This window comes from Leguminivora glycinivorella, chromosome 12, assembly GCF_023078275.1.
Source record: "Leguminivora glycinivorella isolate SPB_JAAS2020 chromosome 12, LegGlyc_1.1, whole genome shotgun sequence".
Taxonomy (NCBI): Eukaryota; Metazoa; Arthropoda; class Insecta; order Lepidoptera; family Tortricidae; genus Leguminivora; species Leguminivora glycinivorella.
In genome coordinates, this window is record NC_062982.1 from 17,679,392 (window position 1) to 17,705,653 (window position 26,262).

Sequence of the window (26,262 nt, forward strand, 5' to 3'; positions counted from 1 at the left end):
TGGAGTATTTTTTTTCTAAAGTACGAAATCTCAAAATTTGCAAAGCAGTTAATACTTTTATACGTTTTTTTAGACTTAATGTTAACTATTAAACGAATTTAATCAAATTACTTTAAGTTCTGGTCTTATAAAAGTAACATTTACGAAATCTGTAGTTGGTAGTTATCACTATTTACTGTTGGCAACACGACCGCCTCTCCACGCTGCACGTAGCATCGGGGATTCCCCAATAAACGTTTGTATACTGAATGTTAATCGTATTAAAATGTACGTTATTGTTATTGAAACACGTTACAAGTCACGAAAAACCGTTATTGTCGAATTATTTGTTCATGTGAAAAAAAAAACATATTTAGAAAAAAGTATCATAATGCTCGGTTTTTTTTTTCATAATTCTGAAAAAAAAAACATTTGGTTTTTTTTTCTATTTGCAACCCTAATCTCACTCACAACACACTATTACTTTTTGAAAATAGAATAGATGGCAGAAATTGATGGAACTAAAATAGTGACCTCATATTTTTTCTTTAAGACAAACTTTATAAAAATTGCTTACGATAGGGTACTTTCCTATACTTAGAATAATAGTTATTTACAAAACTTTTCCCCTCACTATAGCGAGAAAAGTCGAGGCGTCCAGTCTGGCTCTTGTCGTTGTTTACGCACTACAATACGCCTTTTTTGTCTGACAAGTTCATCTCCAGGAAAACTAGAAAACAAATAAACATATTTGGTGCGAGTGAATTAAAAAAATCTTGTTGATAAGGCAAGCATTTTTGCAACAAACTTTAGTTGATCATCATTTTATTATTTGTAAATAAAAATAACAAAATAATGTACTACTAAAGTTTGTTGCAAAAATGAGGTCAAATATCATTTAACAAAAAATAATATAATCAATCAACAATCAATACCAGGTAAAAGTATTATTATATGAATTATTTATTATGATCAACATTTTATGCTGACGCTACCGCGAAGGCAAATCTCAAAAGGCAATCTTTGAGCGTCATTAATGTATCATGCGTATTTGGTCGCACGTCAATGAAACTTATATTTCTATCCCGCTCTGCAAAATGGCCGTCAAAACAAAGACTGAATTTATAAATTATCTTAGAAAATATTTTTTTTCATGTACTTACGAGTGAAATGTGATTCCCTGCGATTTGTTTTTCCTTTTAGAATGGTTTGTGCAACGCATAAAAGCACACGAAAGCATTTTGGTTACGTTTTACCAATAAAAAATAATTTATAATTTCCTCACGTCACACGTCTCACGACATCCGATGCGCACGCAGTGCCGATTGCAACTGAAAGCAATCAAGCTCCCGGAGCTTGATTTTTGAGGGCCACATTTGAGTGGCGCGTCACCTATCTTCCGCTATTTTACTTTAATCAAAGAATTCCTACAACTCGGACCCGCATAAAATCGAGATGGAGGCATTGCACTCGTCGAGCACATGTACATAGATTTAGCTGTCAATGCCATCATGTTTTAAAAAAGTCTCATCTTACTATAGGATACCGTGGCGCTTACAACGTTATCTAAATACAACTGTTGTTGCTATGCAAATTAAAAGATACCATGAGTATTGGATAGAGTCGCTTGCGTCAATTCGTGAGGGGACGTAGAAAGAAACATTAGTTTGCGTCTGCAGCAATGCGGGCAAGGGAAATCCGGGGGAAAACGGGAACCGCTTTCTAGTGGGAAATCTAGACGGGGGGGACTTGCATAGATTAGTGCTAATTCGGAGTATTCGGACTAAGGTAGTTTGAGTGACGTCAAAGGGGACATATGTTGATAGGCATATAATTCATAGCAGGTGTACCTACATTAGTAACTCAGTAGGATAGTAGATGGTATGCTATGCTGAAAGGCGGAGCCAAGGTCAACGAATATGTGATCTAAGGCTTTCTTAAATACTGGTTAAGGTGCGTACAGTATTTTTCTGTACGACGGAGCCGGGAAGTGGTAACTTCGTTTAGCGCATAAATACGCTTTCCTGCCTGAGGACAGAAAAGTACCTACTGTTTCTGTCCTTCGGCACCGGCCGACAATTAGGTCTAGCGCGGATCCAGCTTCGTGCCCAGGGGGGGGGGTGCACGTGGTAAAGGCCCAGGCCCCCCCTGGGGGGGGGTGTTCTTTCACATTTCCGGATTTCCGGATAGCAATTTCCAAATGTCTAAAGTAAGGATTTTAGGAAACATTCACTTATCGCCAACATTAAAGTTATAGTTTATTTTTCAGTTTTAAGTACCAGTTACCGACACCGTAAATGTTTGATTATTTTTACTGTCGAAGTAAAATGTGTAATCACAGTGCATAGACTGCAATCTCTTGACACAGGCTTAAAACTTTTGAACCTTAGTTTTGACAATTTGGCCCATATTCTTAGCTTGATATGTTTTAAAATGTCAAATATTAATATTAGCGCCATCTAGCTGAGCGTACCCCAAAGGTGTAATGCCATCTAGGCCACCGTACCTTTTTCTGTATGGTACTGAGGTACGTTTTTTCTTAGACTTTACCTGTCTATACGGAGTTATATAATTATGTCTTTGATCGGGGCCGATTTTTGAGTCTCACGGCGTTCGAATTCAGAAAATTGTCACTGAAATTAATAGGCAATTCACCGTTTTCAACCGGTATTTTAGTGACTCAAAAATCGGCCCCCAGACCAAAATCACACATTTTGTCATTACCATGAGCAAGAAGTCAGATCACCAAGTGCCCTCTGTTGGCGAATAGAGGAAATGACGGTAAGTGTGTTTTGTAATTCAAAACGTACTGCACAGATGGCGCTGTTTTTAGAATGTAAAGCGTGTCAGCTATTTATTATTTCAAAACATACATAATAACACAAAATATACATCTAATTTCACAAAAGTTTATTTAAATAATTTAAGTCCGTTGAAAAGCCAAGGAAAATGTTCTCCAAAACATAGTCTTTCAGTCCACCCAGATTCATTTTCCTTGCGTTATCCCGGCACTAGCCACGGCTCATGGGAGCTAGGGGTCCGCTTTGACAACTTATCCCACGATTTAGCGTAAGCACTAGTTTTACGAAAGCGATTGCGATCACAAGATATTCCAATATTGAACGTGTTTGTCTGTTTGCTAAGTAGTTTTGGACATTTGGGAATTTTGGAATGAAATCATTGAAACCATAGTAACAAAGTGTCAAGCATTTATTTTAGAATCACATTCTCTATTTACATTTGTTATATTGTAATAGCAATAAGTATAAGTCAACATTATAAAGTAATTAATGTATTGTGGCAAGAATTATCTTACGATACTTACATATATAATAGGTACCTACTTTATTAGAGCAATATTTACCAGCTAAGTAGGAAGACAATTTTACGTGAGAAAACACAGTAGCCGCGCACAGTGAAGTTGAAGTTTGGTGCTAGTAAATCCTGTAGGCTTAGCACATATTGGCCGCGAGAGTATGTCGCCGCGAGATAGATCACACGTCTTCTTCTAACTGTATTAATGGCATAAGAATGGGTAGTCTATCTCTCGGCGAAATACTCTCGCGGCAATCATGTGCTAACCCTGCTGAAGCACCCGGACCGGAGCCCCTGACAGTATTTGTAATCAGTTGTGTTTATGAAGCCTTTGGTACCCGGCGTAAGTGTATTAAGTACAGAAGATGGCCGTAGTCAGTTGTGTTTATAAGTGGAGACTTCGTAGTCGCACACAGTGAAGTTGTAGTCAGCTGCGAGTAACCCTGAAGCATCAGTGCAGGCTTCTGTCCGTAGTGAGTTGTATTTATAGGAGAAAGCTTCGTAATCGCGCACAGTAAAGTTATAGTAGTGTGCCAGTGACCCTAAAGCATCAAGGACCCCGTAAGAGTGCAGGTTGCTGTCCGTAGTCAGTTGTGTTTATAGGAGTAAACTTCGTAATCGCGCACGGTGAAGTTGTAGTTAGGCGCCAGTGACCCTGAAGCATCAGGGACCCCATAAAAGTGCAGGCTGCTGTGTAGTCAGTTGTGTTTATAGGTGAAAACTTCGTAATCGCGCACAGTAAAGTTCTAATCGGGTGCTAGTGACCTTGAAGCATCAGGGACCCCATAAGAGTGCAGGTTATCATCCGTAGTCAGTTGTGTTTATAGGTGAAGACTTCGTAGTCGCGTACAGTGAAGTTGTAGTCAGGTGCCAGTGACCCTGACGCATCAGGAGCTCCGTAAGAGTGAAGATTACTGTAACTGTCGCTGTTGGCGTTGCAGTTACTGGAGATGAGCAGGTCAGCGCCTGCGCCGAATATTGGCCCGCAACTGAAAAGCAAAAAAGATTAAAAAGTGTAAGGTTTATGTAGTAGACGTAATGAAATAGTACCTATATAAAGTAATTAAGCACAACCTACACCAAATAGTATGACATAGTTTCGTAGTCGCAGGCGTCGCATGCCAACTCCGCTGCGATAAAAGTTCCCAACCGCTACTATAAGACAGAGGAGACATGGCAGACCCAACACAAGATGGTCGGACGACCTATGCAAAATAGCCAGAGCCACCGATTGGCGAACTGTGGCAAAAACCAGAGACAGATGGCTAGAGCTGGAGAAAGCCTTTACTCGAAAGGGGTCCAAACCAAATTAGTTTTTTAAGTATTTTTTTATATTTTAAGGTTTTTGGTTCGGAATAAACAGGCTTTTTATTTTATTTATTTATTTATTTACTATAAGACAGATATTACAGCTGGCAGTTTAGCACAACTTGCGTTGTCGCACGCGAGTCCATACATCAAGCGCGACTTCAAGTATGGACTCGCGCACGAGAGCGCCGGTTGTGCTAGACCGCCTAGTCTGGAATGTAGTGAGTAGAAGGAACTTACTCCGGATAGTAGCACAACGCGAAAGCCTTCTTCAGTAGAGGATGTTTGACGGGACGGGACGGGGGTAGAAGGCGGGGTAAAGAGGAAGGTACGCTCGACTGGTAAGTACCTTAGTACCCGCTAGCACCATCGCTCGCCCACGCCGCTTCGTTGAAGCCATCGATCACTTTTATACAAGTCTGGAAGGTCTAGAACTGTACCTAATAGTGAGTACTTACTCTGGATGGTAGCACAGTGCGAAGGCCTTCTTCAGTAGTGGATGTTTAACAGGACTTTGTCCAGGAGTGGAAGGCAGCGCGAACAGGAAGGCTCGTTCAGCGGGCAGGTACCCGCCGGCGCCGCCGCCCGCCCACGCAGCCTCGCTGAAGCCGCCGACCACTTCGCCACGGGATAACTAGAATGAAGAAGAACATTTATATGTATACAACCTAGCCACAAAATTAAAATTTTGAAAAAACCCCGACCGCGTCATAGTAGACCGACTTTCATGAAACATGGCTAAGAACACTCCCGACTAACTCAGCTTTCAGACAAAAAAAACTAAATCTAAATCGGTTCATCCGTTCGGGAGCTACGATGCCACAGACAGACACAGACACAGACAGACAGACAGACACGTCAAACTTATAACACACCCTCGTTTTTGCGTCAGGGGTTAAAAACCATTTAACATAGCTGTGCGCCTATTATGCTTGCAATTTCATCACTTATCTATGTGAATAAAGTATCCGTCACGTTTTGGCAAATATGTCAGTACGAGAGTGACCGACGTTTTATCCACGTGGATAAGTGACAAAATTGGAAGCAGGATAGCCCTGCTGGTAAGTACTAACTAGAACTGGCTTTTGGCTATGAGTTTGATGAGTTTGGTCCACAGGGCAAGGCGTCTTGCTACTTTGCGTAGTTTAAGGGTAGCGATTTTTTTGCCTGGTAGATAGCTTATTCGACTTTTTTTATCTAGTCCCTCCCTCCGACCCTCTGTGGAAATATAGAGCTCGAACCATTCTTGACTATCATTCTAACTCCAGTTCTAACTTGTTTGGATCCTGACCTGTTGGGGCACAGAGTAACCTCTCACCCGTCCCCGAATAGATACATACTCAAACTTCATGAAAAAGAGCCAAATTCATTTAGGGTGACCACGTTTTTCCGAGCTTCCAGGCCACTTTGAAAAGTTGGGTGATTGGGTGTTAGGTTTTCTGAGAATATATCTAAATCCTATGTTTGAACATACATATGTACAGATGTGCGAAAAGGGTTTCCTTCGGAAACGTTCGTATTTGTCATGCTAGTTCAGTCAATGTCAATACATCTTGTACTGACACTGACTGAAATAGCATGACACGTTCGTACGTTTCCATAACAATACGAAGGTAAATCTTTTCGCACTACATCTGTATAGATAGAGTATTATTATGGATATACTGAGCTTACCTGTACCAGTACTAACACGGGTGAAACATTGTCGCACTGCTTGTGGAAGGCGCTCGCACTGAACCCGTGGACTGAAGCACGGAACAGTAGCCGCCATACTTGTTTACCGACGCCGCACCTGCGAATAATATCACAATTACTCTGTTTTCTGTAACAAATAAGCGCATCAATGATATACTTTCAAAAGCCTTGGGCGACTAGCGTACTACATTGTCAATCGTTTAAATATTCTATAGCCAATAAAACAAATGCTTTCGCCGCATACGTTTATGCCCCATAGCGAACGAAACGCCAATGTCTATATCGGACTAATATGGAAGACTAGAGAGAGATCAAAAATATATGAAAGAGACGCATTCCTACGCACACGGTCTAACTAGTCTAAGCTCATGTAGGTGAACGCACAGACCTCTATCATTTCACTTACGCTTAAAGACTGCTGAAGTGTGCAAAAGAGAAGCTGTGACGTATATGATCATCCTATAAGTGGAAAAGCGGCAGACTACAAATGGAAAAACGTGACCATTTTTGATGACAGGCAGCGGCCGCTAGTGGCCTACTCAATTTAAGTTAACGTGTTAATCGGACCTTCCAGTACAAATAGTTGTATTTAGAGGATACAGTGGATAATTTCCGTTTCGATTAAACAGTTAGAAAAGCAAATTATTCATGTTATCATACATAATTTCTGAATTTAATACTCCCAATGACACTTGACATTGGTCCAGTTTTGGTCTCACTTTTGATATTCGACAGATCTTCTTTGTCATCCTACTTCTATGGGTGAACGCGTACCATGCTTGTATGAGTGAGATATGACAGGTCAACTGGTCGCGTTTTTGACAGGCGGTAATTGTGAGGTAATCGAGAGCGGGGGTGGGCGGCACTTTCAGAGGGGAGCGGGAGTGGCCATACTGTACGATAGTATTCTTTATTATACTGTGACGCTACTCTGAGCGCAGTCGGCTTGTTGGCTGTCTTACCAGTTATTGATGACAGCTTGATAGGCGCTCTTGTCTTGTTGCAAAATGACGGAGCCGGCAAACATGTTCACAGCTAGTCTGGAATCAAAAATATATAGTGTGAGCTAACGACTGATTAAATCTCCTCATCTGCCTTGCATTATCCCGGCATTTGCCGCGGCTCATGGGAGCCTGGGGTCCGCTGTGACAACCAATCCCAAGATTTGGCATAGGCACTAGTTTTACGAAAGCGACTGCCATCTGACCTTCCAACCCAAAGGGTAACTAGGTCTTATTGGACTTAGTCCGGTTTCCTCACGAAGTTTTCCTTCACGAGTGATTAAATCCATCATAATTTTATTTTTTGCAAACGCACACTTAGCAATAACAAGAATGTGCTCTAAAATATCTCCCTCCACAACTGTTCATGTATCGTCAGTATTGTCACTTCTTCTCATCTTAGTGCGTTTTCACATTATCCGATCCGATATCGGATGTATGACCGACATCCCATACTTTTAAGCCGCCATCTTTGATTTTTGCCTTTGAAAGCCTTCCGACATCCGATATCGGATCGGATAGTGTGAAAACGCGCTTACGGTTCTTGAGTGAAGCTGCAAGAACAGCGAGGCGTTAGACCTTTTTAGTTTTCTTTTAACTCACATTCACAGAATTACAGTTAAACCAGAATGAGTAGTTAGGTCAAAAAGTGTGTCCACATGAGAGGTCATTGTTTGGGCTGGTGTCCCTCTCGCACTTACTGACAATGTCAACATTATTCAGTGACGTCATCACTGTCATACATTGGGGATACCAGTCAATTTTCAAAGTTACTACCAAATCTACTAATACCCATTTGAACATATTTTTTAATTATACAAATCTTTGATTTATTGGCATCAAAATAATTACATTATAATTATTTTCCAATTCTTTGAAATATATCGAAACCCTAGTTTGAATATAACACTAAAATAATATAAGAAGACAGTTATAAAGTCAGGTAATATACAGATAAAAATACTACTACTATGGTAACCTCATTAACACTGGCCACACGTGCGAGAGGGACACCAGCCCAAACAATGCCCTCTCATGTGGACCGTTTTCGCTAGTCTGATACGATCACCTTTCTGTCTCAGTGATAATTATGGAAAAAAAATGTGATTCCACAATCTAGTTTAATAATTCTAAATCTATGCTCACATTTTGATCTTTTTGATACACTGCAAGCATAATTCGCTCGATTGCTCGTTAATTGAAGTAGACAACTTACAACATTCTTTGAAGTTATTTTAGATTATGAATGTGTGGTTTTTTACCTAGGTCTGGTGCGAGAGTCGTGTGTATGATGATGAGGGGCGGTGAGAGCTGCTCGCCGATAGCGCTCCAAAGACAGCTCCATTGGAACCGCGCCGGTTGGTTCCACTTCTTCAGCAAAAACGCAACTGTCTGAAACGATACATTTTAAAGTCTTTTTTACAGTAGTAGGTGACATAGGTGTACATAAGTTGTTACATATCAGTTTATTTTCACTATGTGACGCCTTACGGCATACAAATTTGAGAGCATGCATGTCAAAATATAAATTAAGTTCTTCAACAAATAATTACCGTCTTAATAAAACAACCTACAGTTTAAAATCAATAAACCTCCTCCAACTTTAATTCCAATAAAGTGCAGGAATTACACAGTTCACCCCCATCCCCCAGGTACTGTAATCAGCAGCGGGCCAGAAGTCTTGCCAAGATCATAAGCGGCCCCAGATGATCATTGGATGACACACACCTAACACATGTGCGCGTTTCTTTACGATACAGTGATTGCAGGGGTGACTTCTGAGTGTTGCTTGACTTTGTATATCTGTGTGTTATTAAACCTGAGTGGACGCTCGGAGCGTTTGGTTCGTGCACGCTATGCAGCGTCGACTCAGGACACTTGTATGAGCTTCAATTTAAATTTCAATTTCAATGATTTATTTGTAGAAAAAGGGTTAGTATAGGTCTTAAGATTAGGTTAATAATTGTCCGACCTTTATCCGCTATCTCAAGACAGCATGTAAATGTATAATTTATTCCTAAAACTATACATGTATCGGTATATTTAACACACATTCATTATAAATAATATATACAATTTGTACACAACAGAATAATTTTATAAGAAGAAAAATAATAATAAAGCTAATATATTTTGTAAAAAAAAAACAGATATATATTCAATACAGTGATGTCATCATGTTCTTGTAGTTTAGGAATTCTTTAATGCTGTAAAAACAATGGTCTTGTAGCCAAATCTTAAGGTCATTATAGAATTCTTTGCCTTCCAGATCCCTTATTTCTACTGGAAGATTATTATAAACGAAAATACACATATTATATGCATTTCGTTTGTAAATTGTTTATTGTTTGACATGCACGCCGCATGCCCCACCCCGCTGCACGCCCAATATGAGCGTGCACTCACGCCTTACACTCGCAGACTCACCTATAAGCAGGAGTCGGACATGCGTCATAAGAGGGCTCAGGTGGTGACAAACTCTCGCGCGCTCCTCTTCGGTCCAGTGGGCACAGGGCTGGGTGACACCTGCGCGTTGCTTCGCCCAGGCTAACGCGCAGCGCCATACCTCCTCCTCTTCTAAACATAGCTGGAAAATATTAGAAAATTTAAACAAGAAAAAGCGAGGATAGGTTTCCTTTGGAGCCAAAATCCGTTCTACTCCACCTATTCCACTCTAAGTAGGTTTAGATTGCATTTTTCAATGAATTTTTAATACCTACTTATTTTTTGTGAAACAATAATAATGAGGCAGGAGCCCTAACATGTCATAAGTGTGTCAAAAGTGACTCTTCGTGTTGAATTCGGCTACGCTTCCCAAACGTCCGAAACACCAGTGTTCCCGTGATAGCAAAAAAGGTACCGTGACAGCGACATCTATCATGATATTGAGTAAACTTCCTAGCTTGCCGCAACAGGCGTTCCGATATCGAAGCGATTAGCAATTGTTCATTTCTCTAGACACCCTAGTGACATGGATGGTGGAGACATTTCTTAGGGATATCTATTATAATAATACACTAACGGAGTCAGAAAACAGGAGTTTGATCAGTACGTGCTTGGGCAGATTCAGAAAGGAATTGGTCCTCACTCAGTCGGGCTCGTGTTCTCCTATGAAAGCTACGCAACCGGGAAAGGTAGTAAGACAGTTTGCAGACGGGACAGCGACATCTACCGTGATATTGAGTAAACTTCCGTGCTTGCTGCAACAAGCGTTTCGATATCGAAACCCGGCTGGCTGTACAGCTTATATTATAAACAGTATACTAACGGAGTCAGAAGACAGGAGCTTGATGAGCGCGTCCTTGGGCAGGTTGAGGAAGGCGTTGGTCCTCACGCAGTCGGCCGCGTGCTCTCCAATGAACGCTACGCAACGCTCCAAGAATGACGTGGCGCTTTTACCACCTAGAATTTTGAAATTGGGTTTGTTTCATAGTTCTTATAGGGCGTCGGCTGCTGGCGTTGGTTTTCTCCTTAAAACACGCCACCTAGCGGGCACCCTTACGAGTTTACAAACATATTTATATTTAAACCAACATTCAAAATAGTAGATTAAACATAGTAGAAAATAATAAAATAAATACACCTAGTCAAGTAAACCAGTAATGTAATAAATGTCTGAGATGATTTTGTAAAGTGTTGTTGGCCAAGGCAGAGCCGAGGGTTTCAAGGTGAAACACAAAAACTTTCCCCAAATCAACTTGAGCTAATTATGGTATTTTGAATGTTGGCTTTGTAGACTTGGCTGTACCAACTTACGTAGATAGTGCTGCCTATATAAGGCTTTTAACAGCTTATATGCATCTTATGGCCGCTTGTCAATGGCATCCATAGGTCAAACAGTAAATTACTATGTTTGTATGGACAACTGATAAAATATTGATTAGTTTAGGAAATCTTACATAATTAGTCAGATTGAGCTGAGTTGGCAACAATTTTATCAGCCCGCCTGCGCAAGGGTTTTATGTAAATGTCATAATTTCAGTTGTTCAACATTTTTACCATCAAAGCTGTTGCAATCACTGTCAATAAAAACATTTTGAACTATTGTATGGAGCTGCTATGTGTGCGCTTTTACTAAAACTCATATAGTGCAGATCTTATATTCTCCCAATTTGAGTGTTGTATGAAATAAATTATATCCACACTATGAGTATTGTCATCACACAAAACACTACTATACTAATATTCGATACAATCTGGCTTACACGAAGGAAGCAAAGGCCTGTTCCTAGCTTTTAACCCAAGACTAGACACAGAAGGCGAAACTTTGAAATTTGTTACTTGAGAATAAAGGTTGAATAGTCTTTCAAACACCTATATTTGGCGACCGGTCTGGCGCAGTCGGTAGTGACCCTGCCTGCTACGCCGCAGACCCGGGTTCGAATCCCGGTAAGGGCATTCATTTGTGTGATGAGCACAGATATATGTTCCTGAGTCATGGATGTCTTCTATGTATATAAGTATTTATATATTATATATATCGTTGTCTGAGTACCCACAACACAAGCCTTCTTGAGCTTACCGTGGGCCTCAGTCAATCTGTGTAAGAATGTCCTTATAATATGTATTTATTTCTTATTTTATTATTTATTATTCTTGGTGTACTATAATATTTGCCTAACACTACTACATAATAGTTGGCTCTCAGAGATTAGGTCACTTACTTTCTAATGCTCCTTAGTATGTCCTGTATTGTTTTGACTAAAATTTGTATTTTTATTCAATTGAAACATTTACTATTAAATATTGTACAATGTATCTATTTAAGATATTTTTAAAATGATTCTACAAACAAGGACAGAGGACGGAAATAAAAATCAATCTACTTAGGTCTTAAATTTAATGAACATAATCCATATTGGTATGCCACTTGTTCTTACAAGGTAAAGGTTTCAATTACTTAAAATAAACACGTCGACGCACTTTTAACCCAAGGAATGCTTATCCTTTGCACTTGTATTCACTTGTAGCTTATAAAATAACATAACCTAGAATCACACAGCGGCGTTAGGATTGACGTTTTGGATAAGCGTTATATTGTCTCCTTTCATCATAATTCTTCCGATTTGCTTTCTATTTTTGGTCTTCATGTGAACTTCCTCCGCCTCGTCCAAGACAATGTTCATGTATTCGTCGAAGCCTACAATGTGGCCCTCGATCCGGAGATTTACGTTCTCGTACAACCAAACTTGCACTCGGCTTCGGTTTTGCAGATATCTGAAGATAAGGTTGATGGGCTGCACCATCACCTTCTGGACTTTCGGTGGGCCTTTGTATGCCATGTTTTATTTGGTATTCTCGTGAAAGTTAAAATTATTTCTCAAGCGAACGGCGGTAAACCGGCTTGGCGCTGCCCTGCTTGTCACAAAACGAAGCCAAAATAAACCATAGACAAACAAGAACAAGATGGCTGTCTAGTGATGCGCTTTAGCGGCCAGTGCGCAATATTACCGGTTTTTAGGGTTCCGTAGCCAAAATGGCAAAAACGGAACCCTTATAGTTTCGTCATGTCCGTCTGTCCGTCTGTCCGTCTGTCCGTCTGTCCGTCTGTCACAGCCGATTTACTCGGAAACTATAAGTACTACAGTGATGAAATTTGATGGGAATATGTGTTGTATGAACCGCTACAAAATTATGACACTAAATAGTAAAAAAAAAGAATTGGGGGTGGGGCCCCCATACATGTAACTGAGGGATGAAAATTTTTTTTCGATGTACATACCCGTGTGGGGTATCAATGGAAAGGTCTTTTAAAATGATATAAAGTTTTCTAAAAAACATTTTTCTTAAAGTGAACGGTTTTTGAGATATCAGCTCTCAAAGTCGTAAAAAGTATGTCCCCCCCCCCCTCTATTTTTATAACTACGGGGTATAAAATTCTAAAAAAAATAGAGGTGATGCATGCTAATTAACTCTTTCAACGATTTTTGGTTTGATCAAAGTATCTCTTATAGTTTTTGAGATAGGTTGATTTAACTGTAATTTTGGCAGGTGTATAAATTGACATAATAAGTTTATTATATTTGCTGCTACGGAACCCTTTGTGCGCGAGCCCGACTCGCACTTGGCCGGTTTTTTTATAACTAACACACGACTAGACCATGCCAACGTTTTTGCTTTCGTAGAGCGAGAAAATGATATCTTATTTTCGCTCTTACTTATGGAAGAATGTTGAACGGTCCGGTATGCGTTACAGTGCTAACAGACTACCGCACCGTGTATGTTAGCTACTTTATACTAGTTTATTAAATAATACTATCTGAAACCATTTCCGTCACCAGAAAAAAGCGGCAAACTAAAAGAATTGAGACGCGTACGTGTAGTGCAAAAAGCTTTTCCTTCGTATTTTTACGGAAACATTCGTATTTGTCATGCTAGTTCAGACAGTGTCAGTACGTCGTGTCAGTTCTGATTTGGAGTGACAAAGTTTGAAATTTACTTTTCTTGAAATTACCTACTTAGTTGAAATGTCGCTCTGCAAATGGTGCTTTCAAATTTCTTCACCATTTCGCGTAAAATTGTTAGTAGAACAAAATCAACAAAATACGCAAAATATTACATATAAAATTGCTAAACCAATTTGCAAAAAGTGTGCGATGGCCGGGAATCGAACCCGGATCAACTGCTTGGAAGGCAACTATGCTGACCATTACACCACCATCGCAACTGACAGATGAGTCGAAATTTCTAGTTTTAAGATGTGTTATTACCTGGACGATCTTGAATATCCATAGCGGCTGCCAGCAAAGTGCAGGCACTTTCCACGCTCAAAGTAGAGGTAACGTGGTCTTCACACGCAGCGCGAAGGTCTTCTACACCTAAATCCGCTGACAACGTCATCATTTCAAATACGCCTGAGTCTTGAAGTAGTAGCTAAAAGTGGGAGACAAAAATAGAACTACATAGTTCAATCATATTATTTAGTTTTCCAAGATACTTTTCCTAACTAAAAAAATAATAAAAATGAACATTCAAAACTAGTTTTCATTTCAGCGCCATCTGTTGCGCGCTAGATGAATGATAACGTTTGTTAACATAGTAAACATTAGTTGTAGTTGGCCTCTCGACGCTAGATGGCAGAACATACAGACTGCAATTTAGTTATACTACTTGATAGCAGATAGCGCTGTTATCAAACCACTTTTTGATTCTAAAATTCTGATTATTTTGACGTGTTAATAGTAGTATAAACGAGTAGGCTATTGAATATTTATCGATTAATTACCTTGCCAGTGTAAACGTATTGTATAAACAATCGGAATGTTTCAGGTTGTACGTGGGGCATTCGAACTGGCACGGGTGCGCCGACAGATGGCGTCACCGTGCAGCCCGAATACGGCATACTTCGCCGCGCTTCGTATTTTGGAAACTTTTGCATCTGAAACAAAATAAAAAACCTAATTAATTATATACCCTTCCAATATTATTAGTTATTTTAATAGTAAAAGAAAAATACTAGATGCAAATAGGTAGTATAAATAATAATCAATATTTGAACTTGGCAGAAAAGAAAATGGCACATAAAGCCAGTTGGATAAAAGTATAGTACCTACTTCATCAATCATTGCGTCCATAACTAAATATGCTTATATAAAAGAAAGTCATGAAGCTAACAAAGTTGTGCTGACAATAACTAAGAGCACTTTATCATCCGATCGCTATTGTCGGTGTAATTTACTGCAGAACTTGCGAAACTTGTCAAATAGCTGGCAAAACGCTTCTGACCTCAATTGTATCTTATCTTATCTTTTGACTCTGGGATACAGTTTACGAAAAATTCAAATTTGTTCAAATTTTGACGAGTCTTGGTGGTTTTACATGACAATCTTGATGGTGTAACTGGAGATTTTTTAATTCGAATCTTAAAGGGTGAAAATGAATGGCTTATGATATTTAGGCAAGTTGTAGATGTAGAGTGTGCCGTTTGACTACAGTAAGTAGGTACTACCTACATAGTTTTATTGGTAAGAGCTTTTTACGTCAGGCTACGCAGGACTGATTACGAGTAAATGTTTGGTTACTTGTCGACTGTGGGATATGGGTTAAATTGAGCAGTGCAATGTCACAATTTCGATTTCTTTCAACCCCTTAGACCGTCTTCACATTAGACTTATATTGACCGGGATATAGACCGTGATTACCTTTTTGATTTTTGTCGAGCTCCCGATATTTCGACGCAATCATATTATATTATCGATATTTTCCGTGATCATGATGCATGCAACTGCGTCGAAATATCGGGAGCTCGACAAAAATCAAAAAGGTAATCCCGGTCTATATCCCGGTCAATATAAGTCTAATGAAAATAACCGTGAATCATTCAAAACGTCTTCACATTATCCGATCCGACATCGGATGTCGGAAGGATTTCAATAGAAAAAATCCAAGATGGTGCCTGTAATGTATGGGATATCGGTCCGACATCCGATATCGGATCGGATAATGTGAAAACGCATTTATTTGCCAAGAGTGGCACTGAAACTTGAGTAGTTCATGTGCTCTGCCTACCCCTTTATGGGATACAGGTAAGGTTATATGTAAGTATGTATGTATTTGATACTGGCTGGTATTAAGTATTAGGTACCTACTAATTAGATTGTTGTACTGAGACGGGTCGTAAGAAGTAGATACTACTTAGGGCCGGTTGCATCAAACCATCTGTCATCGTTAAAGCGTTCGGTAAATTTTATTGTATGGGAAGTTCCATAGACGTCTGCTGCGTGACGATGATGTGTCTGTCAAATGTGGTTGATGCAACTGGCCCTTAGTGTGTATTTGTATTGTACTTGTATTTACTTTTACTAATCGCCTGAGTCAAATGTGCTTTGATCTTGATCACTTATTTTTACGTATGTTGAAATCTACCTAGTTAACAAAATATGAAAAGGTAAGTAGGTTTCGTGTCCGGTCTTGTCTTGAGACAGATATAAAGTATCTAAGTTAGCTAGTAAATATTAGGTTATCTATAACGTTGAATTTCGATGAGAAACCAATTGAAGTAACAATATTAATAGCCAGCCGAGTGGCACGGCAAGTTGCAAGCTACGGCACTCTCGCTAAATACATTAGTCTTGCAGAGATGGGAGAGTTCAGATCATTATCGTTGCAAAGGCAGAGGCGATTCGTAGTTCTAAATATCGATCAGCGTAATACCTCCGTGTTGGTCACACGATCTTGCCACTTAATTCTAAGTATATTGCGTAAGCATCGCATGTGAGAAGTGTCAAGCTTTCTGATGTCTCCCCTGTACAGACACCAGGACTCAGAAGCATACGTAAGTATTGGGAGTATTATGGCCTTGTACACCGAAAGCTTGGTATGGAGTTTTAGGTCGTGCGACTTCCAAACACGTTGGTTTAACTTCCCAAAAGTGGCTGCAGCTTTAGCTATACGAGACGGAATCTCTGAGGCTAGGCGATTATCGCTCCGGATTACAGACGTATTCAAATGAGTTACATATTTATTGGCGACACTAGCGCCGCCCCGTACATGTCAGCTCTGATTGCATCTCAAACGTCAAACAGAGGTTTATAACCCCTTTATTTCAATGGCGCTTAATACCTTTTATAGTGGGGCACGTAAATTCAATTCCAAGCCAAACAGGGCTCTAATCTATTTTATTGGCTGGCAGTTTGGATGTTAGTTGATCAGAATACGATAGAGAGACTAATTGCGAAATGTTCGTTGCTATCAAGAACGATATAATACTGGACTGACAAAGCACATACAAAAAAGCGTAGTACCCCTGAAATAACTTAAAACTAGATGGCGCTGTTTCGCAGCCTGAAAGTGGCCAAAATCATATTTTTCCCATATATTTTTGCGTGTTTTTATTTTTTAAAAGAACAAATGACATATTTCTTTATTTTAATATCATGATATTACGTCAATACACATTTTGAAAAATTGTAGGCATCATCAGTGTAGTTATGATAGTATTTAATAGGTGACGCTAAAAAATGGAGGTATGGTTCTTAGTATGAAGATTGTAAATCCTATATAAATAATCCTTGGTTGCTATCAATTTAACTAACTACCACTACCATATGATAGTAGGTATAAGGTGCCATCAGATTTAAAAACAGATACAGATCAATAAAGAGAAAAATCAATAAATAAATTACGAGTAGGTAATTTACTTGTTTTTCATAAACTTAACAATGTCTGAATCAACGCAATGTAAGTAGGTCACAGACCAATTAAAACGATCAAAGGAGTCGTCCTTCAGCGACGGCTAAAACCCGATAAAACCCAAATCGGGAGAATATCGTTACAATTACCCTGGAAAACTCAATTTTCTCTAAAACAGAGATCTAACACGGGATCGCTTTTTGAATTTCGAACGCACAAATTCGCCGTTCGAAAGTCTGTGGAAAATGACGTGATGCTATTTTTGAAAAAGGACGACTAGTAATTTTTAAACTAGTGGTAGTGACCACTCGTTTTCGATTCTGTTAGTAGAATTTCAATCGCTAGTAGTGGAGTTATTATTGAACGAAATTCACGAAATCGAATGGCCGAGATTCAATAATCGGCCCCCTGGTCTGTCGTGGTGGTTTGCTCATTTAAGGCCCATTTACATGGTGTGAGAGCTCGCATTCGATTTTATTTACATTGCCGACAGTTGAGGTTACCTAAATGCAACACAGCAATGCAATGAAACAATGCGCAGTTCATACAACATGCGAGTTCTCGTACGTTCGCAATGTTCGGATGGTGCGAAAACTCTCATGCGAGTTTCATTTTATTATATTGAATTATTTGATCGGTTCGCTGAATGGATCGCGCGCGCGCTAAATTGTAGTCTCCACTACGCCAAAAGTAGAAATCATCTTACTATAACCTAACCACAAAATTAAAATTTAAAAAAAAATCCCCGACCGCGACATAGTAGACCGATTTTCATAAAACATGGCTAAGAACACTCCCGACTAACTCAGCTTTCAGACAAAAATAAACTAAATCTAAATCGGTTCATCCGTGAGCTACGGTGCCACAGACAGACAAACACGTCAAACTTATAACAGCCCGTCGTTTTTGCGTCGGGGGTTAAAAACGTGAAGAAGTGGAACGGAAACTTTGAGACATGCTTTGAAGAATGCTGTCGATTCTGCATTATAATCAATTTGTGAAGACACCGATTTGTGAGAATTAGATTTTCAGGATTTCGTGAAAACGTGAATGAGTATTTAATCTACTTAAAAACAAATGTTTATCGAAACAAAGTTGTTAAAAGCCGCCCAATGAGATTACGGAAGGGCCTGTAATTAATTTATTGGTCCGCATTCGTTTAATCACTTCTGGTGATCGATCAAGGAATTTTTGCGGATACTATCAATCTTGGTTGCGGCGGCGGCGGAATTTGCCAAATTTGTCGAATACTGAAGCGTATTTTGTCAGGCGTGTGTGAAAGTAATGAAAACAATAGCTATACAAGTTAGCGTGTTTAGGCTCGAAAAAGCGTGGTCAGATATTATTGCTCATGTAACTAACTACTTATGTATATGCAATTGATCGCCTGAATTTTCATTTTCCATAAACGTTGTTTGTAATGTTTACCATAGTGTTTAAAATCTCATCTAAAACTGTGCTAAAACCAAGCTTTCTTCCATTAAAATCGCTTTAACCGTATAACGATGTAAAAACCATCTTAAAGATAAATGTATCCTAATAATTAATTAACATAATCGCGAAACGGCCGCCATGATCGGATATTAATCAAAATGGCGCCGCCTGATGGCGCTAATGGACTGAACCAGGGAATTACAAAGTTAAATGTACGACTGGAAAGCGCTTTTAAGAGAAATATTACCCCAGGTATGTTGTTCAATATAATATTATGGATGATATCGGTACTGTTAGTCCCGCTGAGATGGCTTGCAGATAACTATATAAAATAAAGTTTTAGTTATTTTTTTATAAATTACTATCATATTATAGATTATAAAACCGCGAGACATTGCATGGTCACTTTTTCTGTATCAATGCCATCAATGGCAGATTCTGTTGTATCAATGGGTTACCTATTCGATTTCCCTTGTATGACGTTTGGCCTACGCAACGCCGCCGGTCAGTCCTTGCAACGTTTTGTTGACGAAAATCGATGCAGGTTTTCCACTTTTGAGAGTACTAGATAAAATTGGTAAAAATTCAGTAATAAAAAATCTCAGTCCCTAGGTCTATGTCATTTCATCCTTTTTGTCAACCCAAGACACTTAGCTATCACGAAGAACGTCGTAAGAGTTCAAAGTCTATTGGCACTTACGATCTTCTGTCTCACGTTACAGGCTTGCTGAATCACGGTTGTGAAAGTGACAGAAAAGGGTAAGGATTCAACGTGTGATAGATGATGTGGGCAGAGGTTGACACCCGGGAGGCGTTTTAGGTTTTTGCGAAGTATGGCACTTTTTTCGTCGTCGAAAGGCTTTTTATGAAAATGAGTCAGGCAAATAAAATATACAAGGCCACATAAAAGCGTAGGTGCTAAAAGATACAATCCTTAATCAAATCTTCGAGATGCAAAACGGATCGAAATCATATCAAATCATAAAAAATCATATTTATAATTACCTACACCAGATCGAAATCATAAAAAATCATATTTATAATTACCTACACCAGGAATCACAGCAAATTATTTAGATTATGTCAAAGTGTACAGTCTGTTTCATAATGTTCCCTTCTTTTTCGTCAACCAACCTACACCTAGATATTTTCCATTCACTCTTTTGACATTAGCGATCGTCGTATCGTGTCGAGAAACTGTAGGCAGCCATTTATATCCATCTGAAACGTCGACAACTCGACACATATGTCTACGACATACATTCTATAACTTGTCAACTCCCTCATTTGTAAACGACCGTTTTCACATATAACCATCTACGATACATACGTCTTTCTTATTTTGAAATACTGGCCATCCACTCCCAACGTTTCATGGGAAAATCAGCGAGAGATCTGGAAAGCTTTAATAGAGTAAGCGCTCTTTTTGCTTGGACGGAGTCTCTCGTCCAGTTCAGTGTTCTGACATATGTAATTGAATTAGGCCGTCTTCGGAAACTTAATTTATGGGATTTCGATTGTGACATGTCGAGTGATGAGATCGGAATCTTTAAGGAGGGTTGAAACATCAGAACTATCCAAAAATATGAAAACATTGGTCTGAAAGAATGAGTATGGCGTGTTGGACATTTGAGCATTATCCTCAAAGCAAATCATTTATGTGTGTGTAAATATCGTTACAATTACCCTGGAAAACTCAATTTTCTCTAAAACAGAGATCTAACACGGGATCGCTTTTTGAATTTCGAACGCACAAATTCGCCGTTCGAAAGTCTGTGGAAAATGACGTGATGCTATTTTTGAAAAAGGACGACTAGTAATTTTAAAACTAGTGGTAGTGACCACTCGTTTTCGATTCTGTTAGTAGAATTTCAATCGCTAGTAGTGGAGTTATTATTGAACGAAATTCACGAAATCGAATGGCCGAGATTCAATAATCGGCCCCCTGGTCTGTCGTGGTGGTTTGCTCATTTAAGGCCCATTTACATGGTGTGAGAGCTCGCATTCGATTTTATTTACATTGCCGACAGTTGAGGTTACCTAAATGCAACACAGCAATGCAATGAAACAATGCGCAGTTCATACAACATGCGAGTTCTCGTACGTTCGCAATGTTCGGATGGTGCGAAAACTCTCATGCGAGTTTCATTTTATTATATTGAATTATTTGATCGGTTCGCTGAATGGATCGCGCGCGCGCTAAATTGTAGTCTCCACTACGCCAAAAGTAGAAATCATCTTACTATAACCTAACCACAAAATTAAAATTAAAAAAAAAATCCCCGACCGCGACATAGTAGACCGATTTTCATAAAACATGGCTAAGAACACTCCCGACTAACTCAGCTTTCAGACAAAAATAAACTAAATCTAAATCGGTTCATCCGTGAGCTACGGTGCCACAGACAGACAAACACGTCAAACTTATAACAGCCCGTCGTTTTTGCGTCGGGGGTTAAAAACGTGAAGAAGTGGAACGGAAACTTTGAGACATGCTTTGAAGAATGCTGTCGATTCTGCATTATAATCAATTTGTGAAGACACCGATTTGTGAGAATTAGATTTTCAGGATTTCGTGAAAACGTGAATGAGTATTTAATCTACTTAAAAACAAATGTTTATCGAAACAAAGTTGTTAAAAGCCGCCCAATGAGATTACGGAAGGGCCTGTAATTAATTTATTGGTCCGCATTCGTTTAATCACTTCTGGTGATCGATCAAGGAATTTTTGCGGATACTATCAATCTTGGTTGCGGCGGCGGCGGAATTTGCCAAATTTGTCGAATACTGAAGCGTATTTTGTCAGGCGTGTGTGAAAGTAATGAAAACAATAGCTATACAAGTTAGCGTGTTTAGGCTCGAAAAAGCGTGGTCAGATATTATTGCTCATGTAACTAACTACTTATGTATATGCAATTGATCGCCTGAATTTTCATTTTCCATAAACGTTGTTTGTAATGTTTACCATAGTGTTTAAAATCTCATCTAAAACTGTGCTAAAACCAAGCTTTCTTCCATTAAAATCGCTTTAACCGTATAACGATGTAAAAACCATCTTAAAGATAAATGTATCCTAATAATTAATTAACATAATCGCGAAACGGCCGCCATGATCGGATATTAATCAAAATGGCGCCGCCTGATGGCGCTAATGGACTGAACCAGGGAATTACAAAGTTAAATGTACGACTGGAAAGCGCTTTTAAGAGAAATATTACCCCCAGGTATGTTGTTCAATATAATATTATGGATGATATCGGTACTGTTAGTCCCGCTGAGATGGCTTGCAGATAACTATATAAAATAAAGTTTTAGTTATTTTTTTATAAATTACTATCATATTATAGATTATAAAACCGCGAGACATTGCATGGTCACTTTTTCTGTATCAATGCCATCAATGGCAGATTCTGTTGTATCAATGTGTTACCTATTCGATTTCCCTTGTATGACGTTTGGCCTACGCAACGCCGCCGGTCAGTCCTTGCAACGTTTTGTTGACGAAAATCGATGCAGGTTTTCCACTTTTGAGAGTACTAGATAAAATTGGTAAAAATTCAGTAATAAAAAATCTCAGTCCCTAGGTCTATGTCATTTCATCCTTTTTGTCAACCCAAGACACTTAGCTATCACGAAGAACGTCGTAAGAGTTCAAAGTCTATTGGCACTTACGATCTTCTGTCTCACGTTACAGGCTTGCTGAATCACGGTTGTGAAAGTGACAGAAAAGGGTAAGGATTCAACGTGTGATAGATGATGTGGGCAGAGGTTGACACCCGGGAGGCGTTTTAGGTTTTTGCGAAGTATGGCACTTTTTTCGTCGTCGAAAGGCTTTTTATGAAAATGAGTCAGGCAAATAAAATATACAAGGCCACATAAAAGCGTAGGTGCTAAAAGATACAATCCTTAATCAAATCTTCGAGATGCAAAACGGATCGAAATCATATCAAATCATAAAAAATCATATTTATAATTACCTACACCAGATCGAAATCATAAAAAATCATATTTATAATTACCTACACCAGGAATCACAGCAAATTATTTAGATTATGTCAAAGTGTACAGTCTGTTTCATAATGTTCCCTTCTTTTTCGTCAACCAACCTACACCTAGATATTTTCCATTCACTCTTTTGACATTAGCGATCGTCGTATCGTGTCGAGAAACTGTAGGCAGCCATTTATATCCATCTGAAACGTCGACAACTCGACACATATGTCTACGACATACATTCTATAACTTGTCAACTCCCTCATTTGTAAACGACCGTTTTCACATATAACCATCTACGATACATACGTCTTTCTTATTTTGAAATACTGGCCATCCACTCCCAACGTTTCATGGGAAAATCAGCGAGAGATCTGGAAAGCTTTAATAGAGTAAGCGCTCTTTTTGCTTGGACGGAGTCTCTCGTCCAGTTCAGTGTTCTGACATATGTAATTGAATTAGGCCGTCTTCGGAAACTTAATTTATGGGATTTCGATTGTGACATGTCGAGTGATGAGATCGGAATCTTTAAGGAGGGTTGAAACATCAGAACTATCCAAAAATATGAAAACATTGGTCTGAAAGAATGAGTATGGCGTGTTGGACATTTGAGCATTATCCTCAAAGCAAATCATTTATGTGTCTAGGAGGTCAAATACAAATATATCTAGGCAAATACAGATATATCTGGGCAAGTCCGGCATATTATATGAAAAGGTATGCTATTATTAATACCTTTTCATATAATATGCTGGACTTGCCCAGATATATCTGTATTTGCCTAGATATATTTGTATTTGACCTCCTAGACACATAAATGATTTGCTTTGAGGATAATCTTACTAAAATGTAACTCATTTTAATACAAATCTTTGTACCTAATCAAGCGTTTCTTTAATAACATTTAGGTACTTTGCGAGTTGATGGGCTACTTTTTCAATTGCAGATATACTCTGTCAAACAAGTCTGTCAGTAAATAAGAACAAAGAAAACTATAGGTATCCTTTTCTCTAGCACCTTAAAGAAAAGGATGCATATAGTTTTCTTTGTTCTTATTTACTGACAGACTTGTTCGACAGAGTTTATTTACCCAACAGTCTGAAATTAGCATTTCCTTTCGTTCCAAATTCAAAAGACTAATCTAATTCAATTAACCCAAATACAGAATCAGCGCATTGAAACAGCCAATCAGCGCGTTTTTGCGATACAGAGCCACCAATCAGAGCTAACGACGCTCAATGTACGCTAATTCCAAATTTGAAGTCAACTAACTGCAAGATCGCTTGGAATTGCAGCGGCGTAATTTGTAGCCACGGGAGTTTTATTCGACGTTTAAAATTATGTCACTAGGATTTTGTCTGGCTTTTTTTAATTTTATAGGATCCTGTATCAGAACATACATAAGTAACTATACACTATTTACAATCAGAGATATAATATAACCCAGGTGATAATTGAAATAAAGTTAAGTGAAACCAGGAAACTTTGTCTGGGCCTAAGTACTATACGTTCATTTTCTGGATTATCATATTTTTTTACTAATCGGATCATTCGGTGGTTAGAAGATTATCCATTTAATACTTGTGTACACTATACAAAATTAATACGTGATTGAGATGTCACTAAAGTCATATATACAGACGACATAAAAATGATCGGAAAGTATCCCAGCACACTGTAATTTGTAGACATGGCGTGTAAAGGGTTGCCAGACTGCCAGCGTCAAAAATGCCTTAATTTTAATTGAAACTAACGCACATAAGTCAGTTCGGATTGCCAGGTTTTGAATGGGGCCAAATTAGAATGTTGCCAGTCGCGTGCGAATTACCGTCTTCAGTTGGCAACACTGGCGCGAATTAACTAACAAGATAAGACTAAAACGTTGAAATTGCAGTGCTATCTGCTCTTCGAGGCTTGCGAATAAATATGCAGCTGCAGCCAAATTGTAATTTGTTCTAGCTTGGGTTCGAATTCTGACTACATTTGTACAAGCAGTGTGCGATATGGTGCAAGATGCAGAATATTTTCAGAAATATAATCTAAGATGTTTCTGGATGGAAAGTAAGTACTCAAATATTACGTAAAATTGCTTCAAGGTTGGAGAGATTCAGGATTCAGGTCAAAAAATGTATTAGAATTAGAATAGGGAATTTCTAAGATATCATAATCAAATCAAATACCACTCTAATGTTAGTAGAATTAGTCGGTGAGGCCTCTTTCTTTTGGTGAGTGAAAAAAAGGAGGTGTCGCGCGAAATAACATAATAAGGTCTCTATGTACATAGGAGGATTAACAAACTATCTATGGTTGTGTGATCCTCATGATTTTAAGGTTAGATACATAAGAATCAATCCAGGAAAGCGCTGGAGGCAAGAGGGTGAAAAGCAAATTGTAATTCGTTGGTGTATCCCCCGTGTATTATAATTGGATTTTGGTTTGTTCATTTGTGGCTTTTGATAGACATAATTGTATTATTTTTGATTTACGCCCAACCCTCATGTTCTTTTCAAATAATCAGGTTACTGAATTAGCACTGGTATTGATAAGGACCGAAGAGAATTTTGTTTTAGTAAACGGAAGTAAGTTTTAAATTACTTAATATTACAATTTCCGGCATGTACGAAATAGTGCCATTAAGTAATAGTTTGATACTGTCACAGGGCGTCAAAGAGTTCAAGTTCAAACCTCAAGATACTACTATGTTTTTTTCCGAATTTAGGCGTACATACCTTAATTCGAGTATAATATAATTTGATGTTTGCTTTTCGTTAAAGGAAATATCACGAGTAAATTCTCGAGCTGGTGAACCTCTAGCGCAGATCATATGGTAGATTATTCCGGACCTCACCCCGCTTACCCAGTCTCACCCGGACAGTAACTAGGCCAAATATGTCCTAGCCCTAATAACTTTTAAATCAATAAAAGGCGATCCATCTATCCACGCATTCCTTAATTACTCTAAAAACCGCCCATTTGATTAATCGCCCGTCAATCGCATGCAAATGACGCGTCACGCCGCTCACGCCGCGAGCTGTCACGCGCGTGACGCGCTACCACGCTTCACGGCAGACCGCAAGACTCGCGGACATTTTCAACGTATATCCACTTACAAACTGCTTCAATTTTATACCTTATACGCTTGTAATACATTTTTGTATGAGTAACGCGCTCGCCGCTTCATGGCGGACCGCAAGACACGCTTAGAATTTTATCGTATCTCCATTTTTAAACTTATGTGATTTTATACCTTACAGTTCCTCTTCCAATACATAAAGTAAATTGTACGTTCTTGTTGACAGCGATCTACGCTTACAATTTTAACGTATCTCCAATTAAAAATTAATTAAAGTTTATACTTTATACACCTGTGATATAGTTTATTTTTGTGTGTTTGTATTGTAAGTGT

At 38.8% G+C, this 26,262-nt stretch overlaps 2 protein-coding genes and 1 non-coding gene across 3 annotated transcripts in view; all 3 read right to left on the reverse strand.

The window, feature by feature from the left end:
* Positions 1–3,181: 3,181 nt before the first annotated feature.
* Positions 3,182–26,262, reverse strand: part of LOC125232128 — a 38,726-nt gene continuing 15,645 nt past the window's right edge. The window contains 10 exon segments of the mRNA XM_048137750.1: positions 3,182–4,283; positions 5,061–5,236; positions 6,277–6,394; positions 7,260–7,337; positions 8,561–8,690; positions 9,726–9,885; positions 10,567–10,700; positions 14,009–14,171; positions 14,524–14,630; positions 14,633–14,676. Of these exon segments, the coding sequence (XP_047993707.1) occupies positions 4,106–4,283; positions 5,061–5,236; positions 6,277–6,394; positions 7,260–7,337; positions 8,561–8,690; positions 9,726–9,885; positions 10,567–10,700; positions 14,009–14,171; positions 14,524–14,630; positions 14,633–14,676 (1,288 nt within the window). The 3' untranslated portion in view covers positions 3,182–4,105.
* LOC125232127 (probable small nuclear ribonucleoprotein E) lies at positions 12,122–12,679 on the reverse strand. The gene has a single exon (XM_048137749.1). The coding sequence runs from the start codon at positions 12,578–12,580 to the stop codon at positions 12,293–12,295; it is 288 nt and encodes a 95-aa protein (XP_047993706.1). The 5' UTR covers positions 12,581–12,679; the 3' UTR covers positions 12,122–12,292.
* On the reverse strand, positions 13,891–13,962 carry Trnag-ucc. Its single transcript has one exon. It is a non-coding gene; the product is annotated as a tRNA-Gly (tRNA).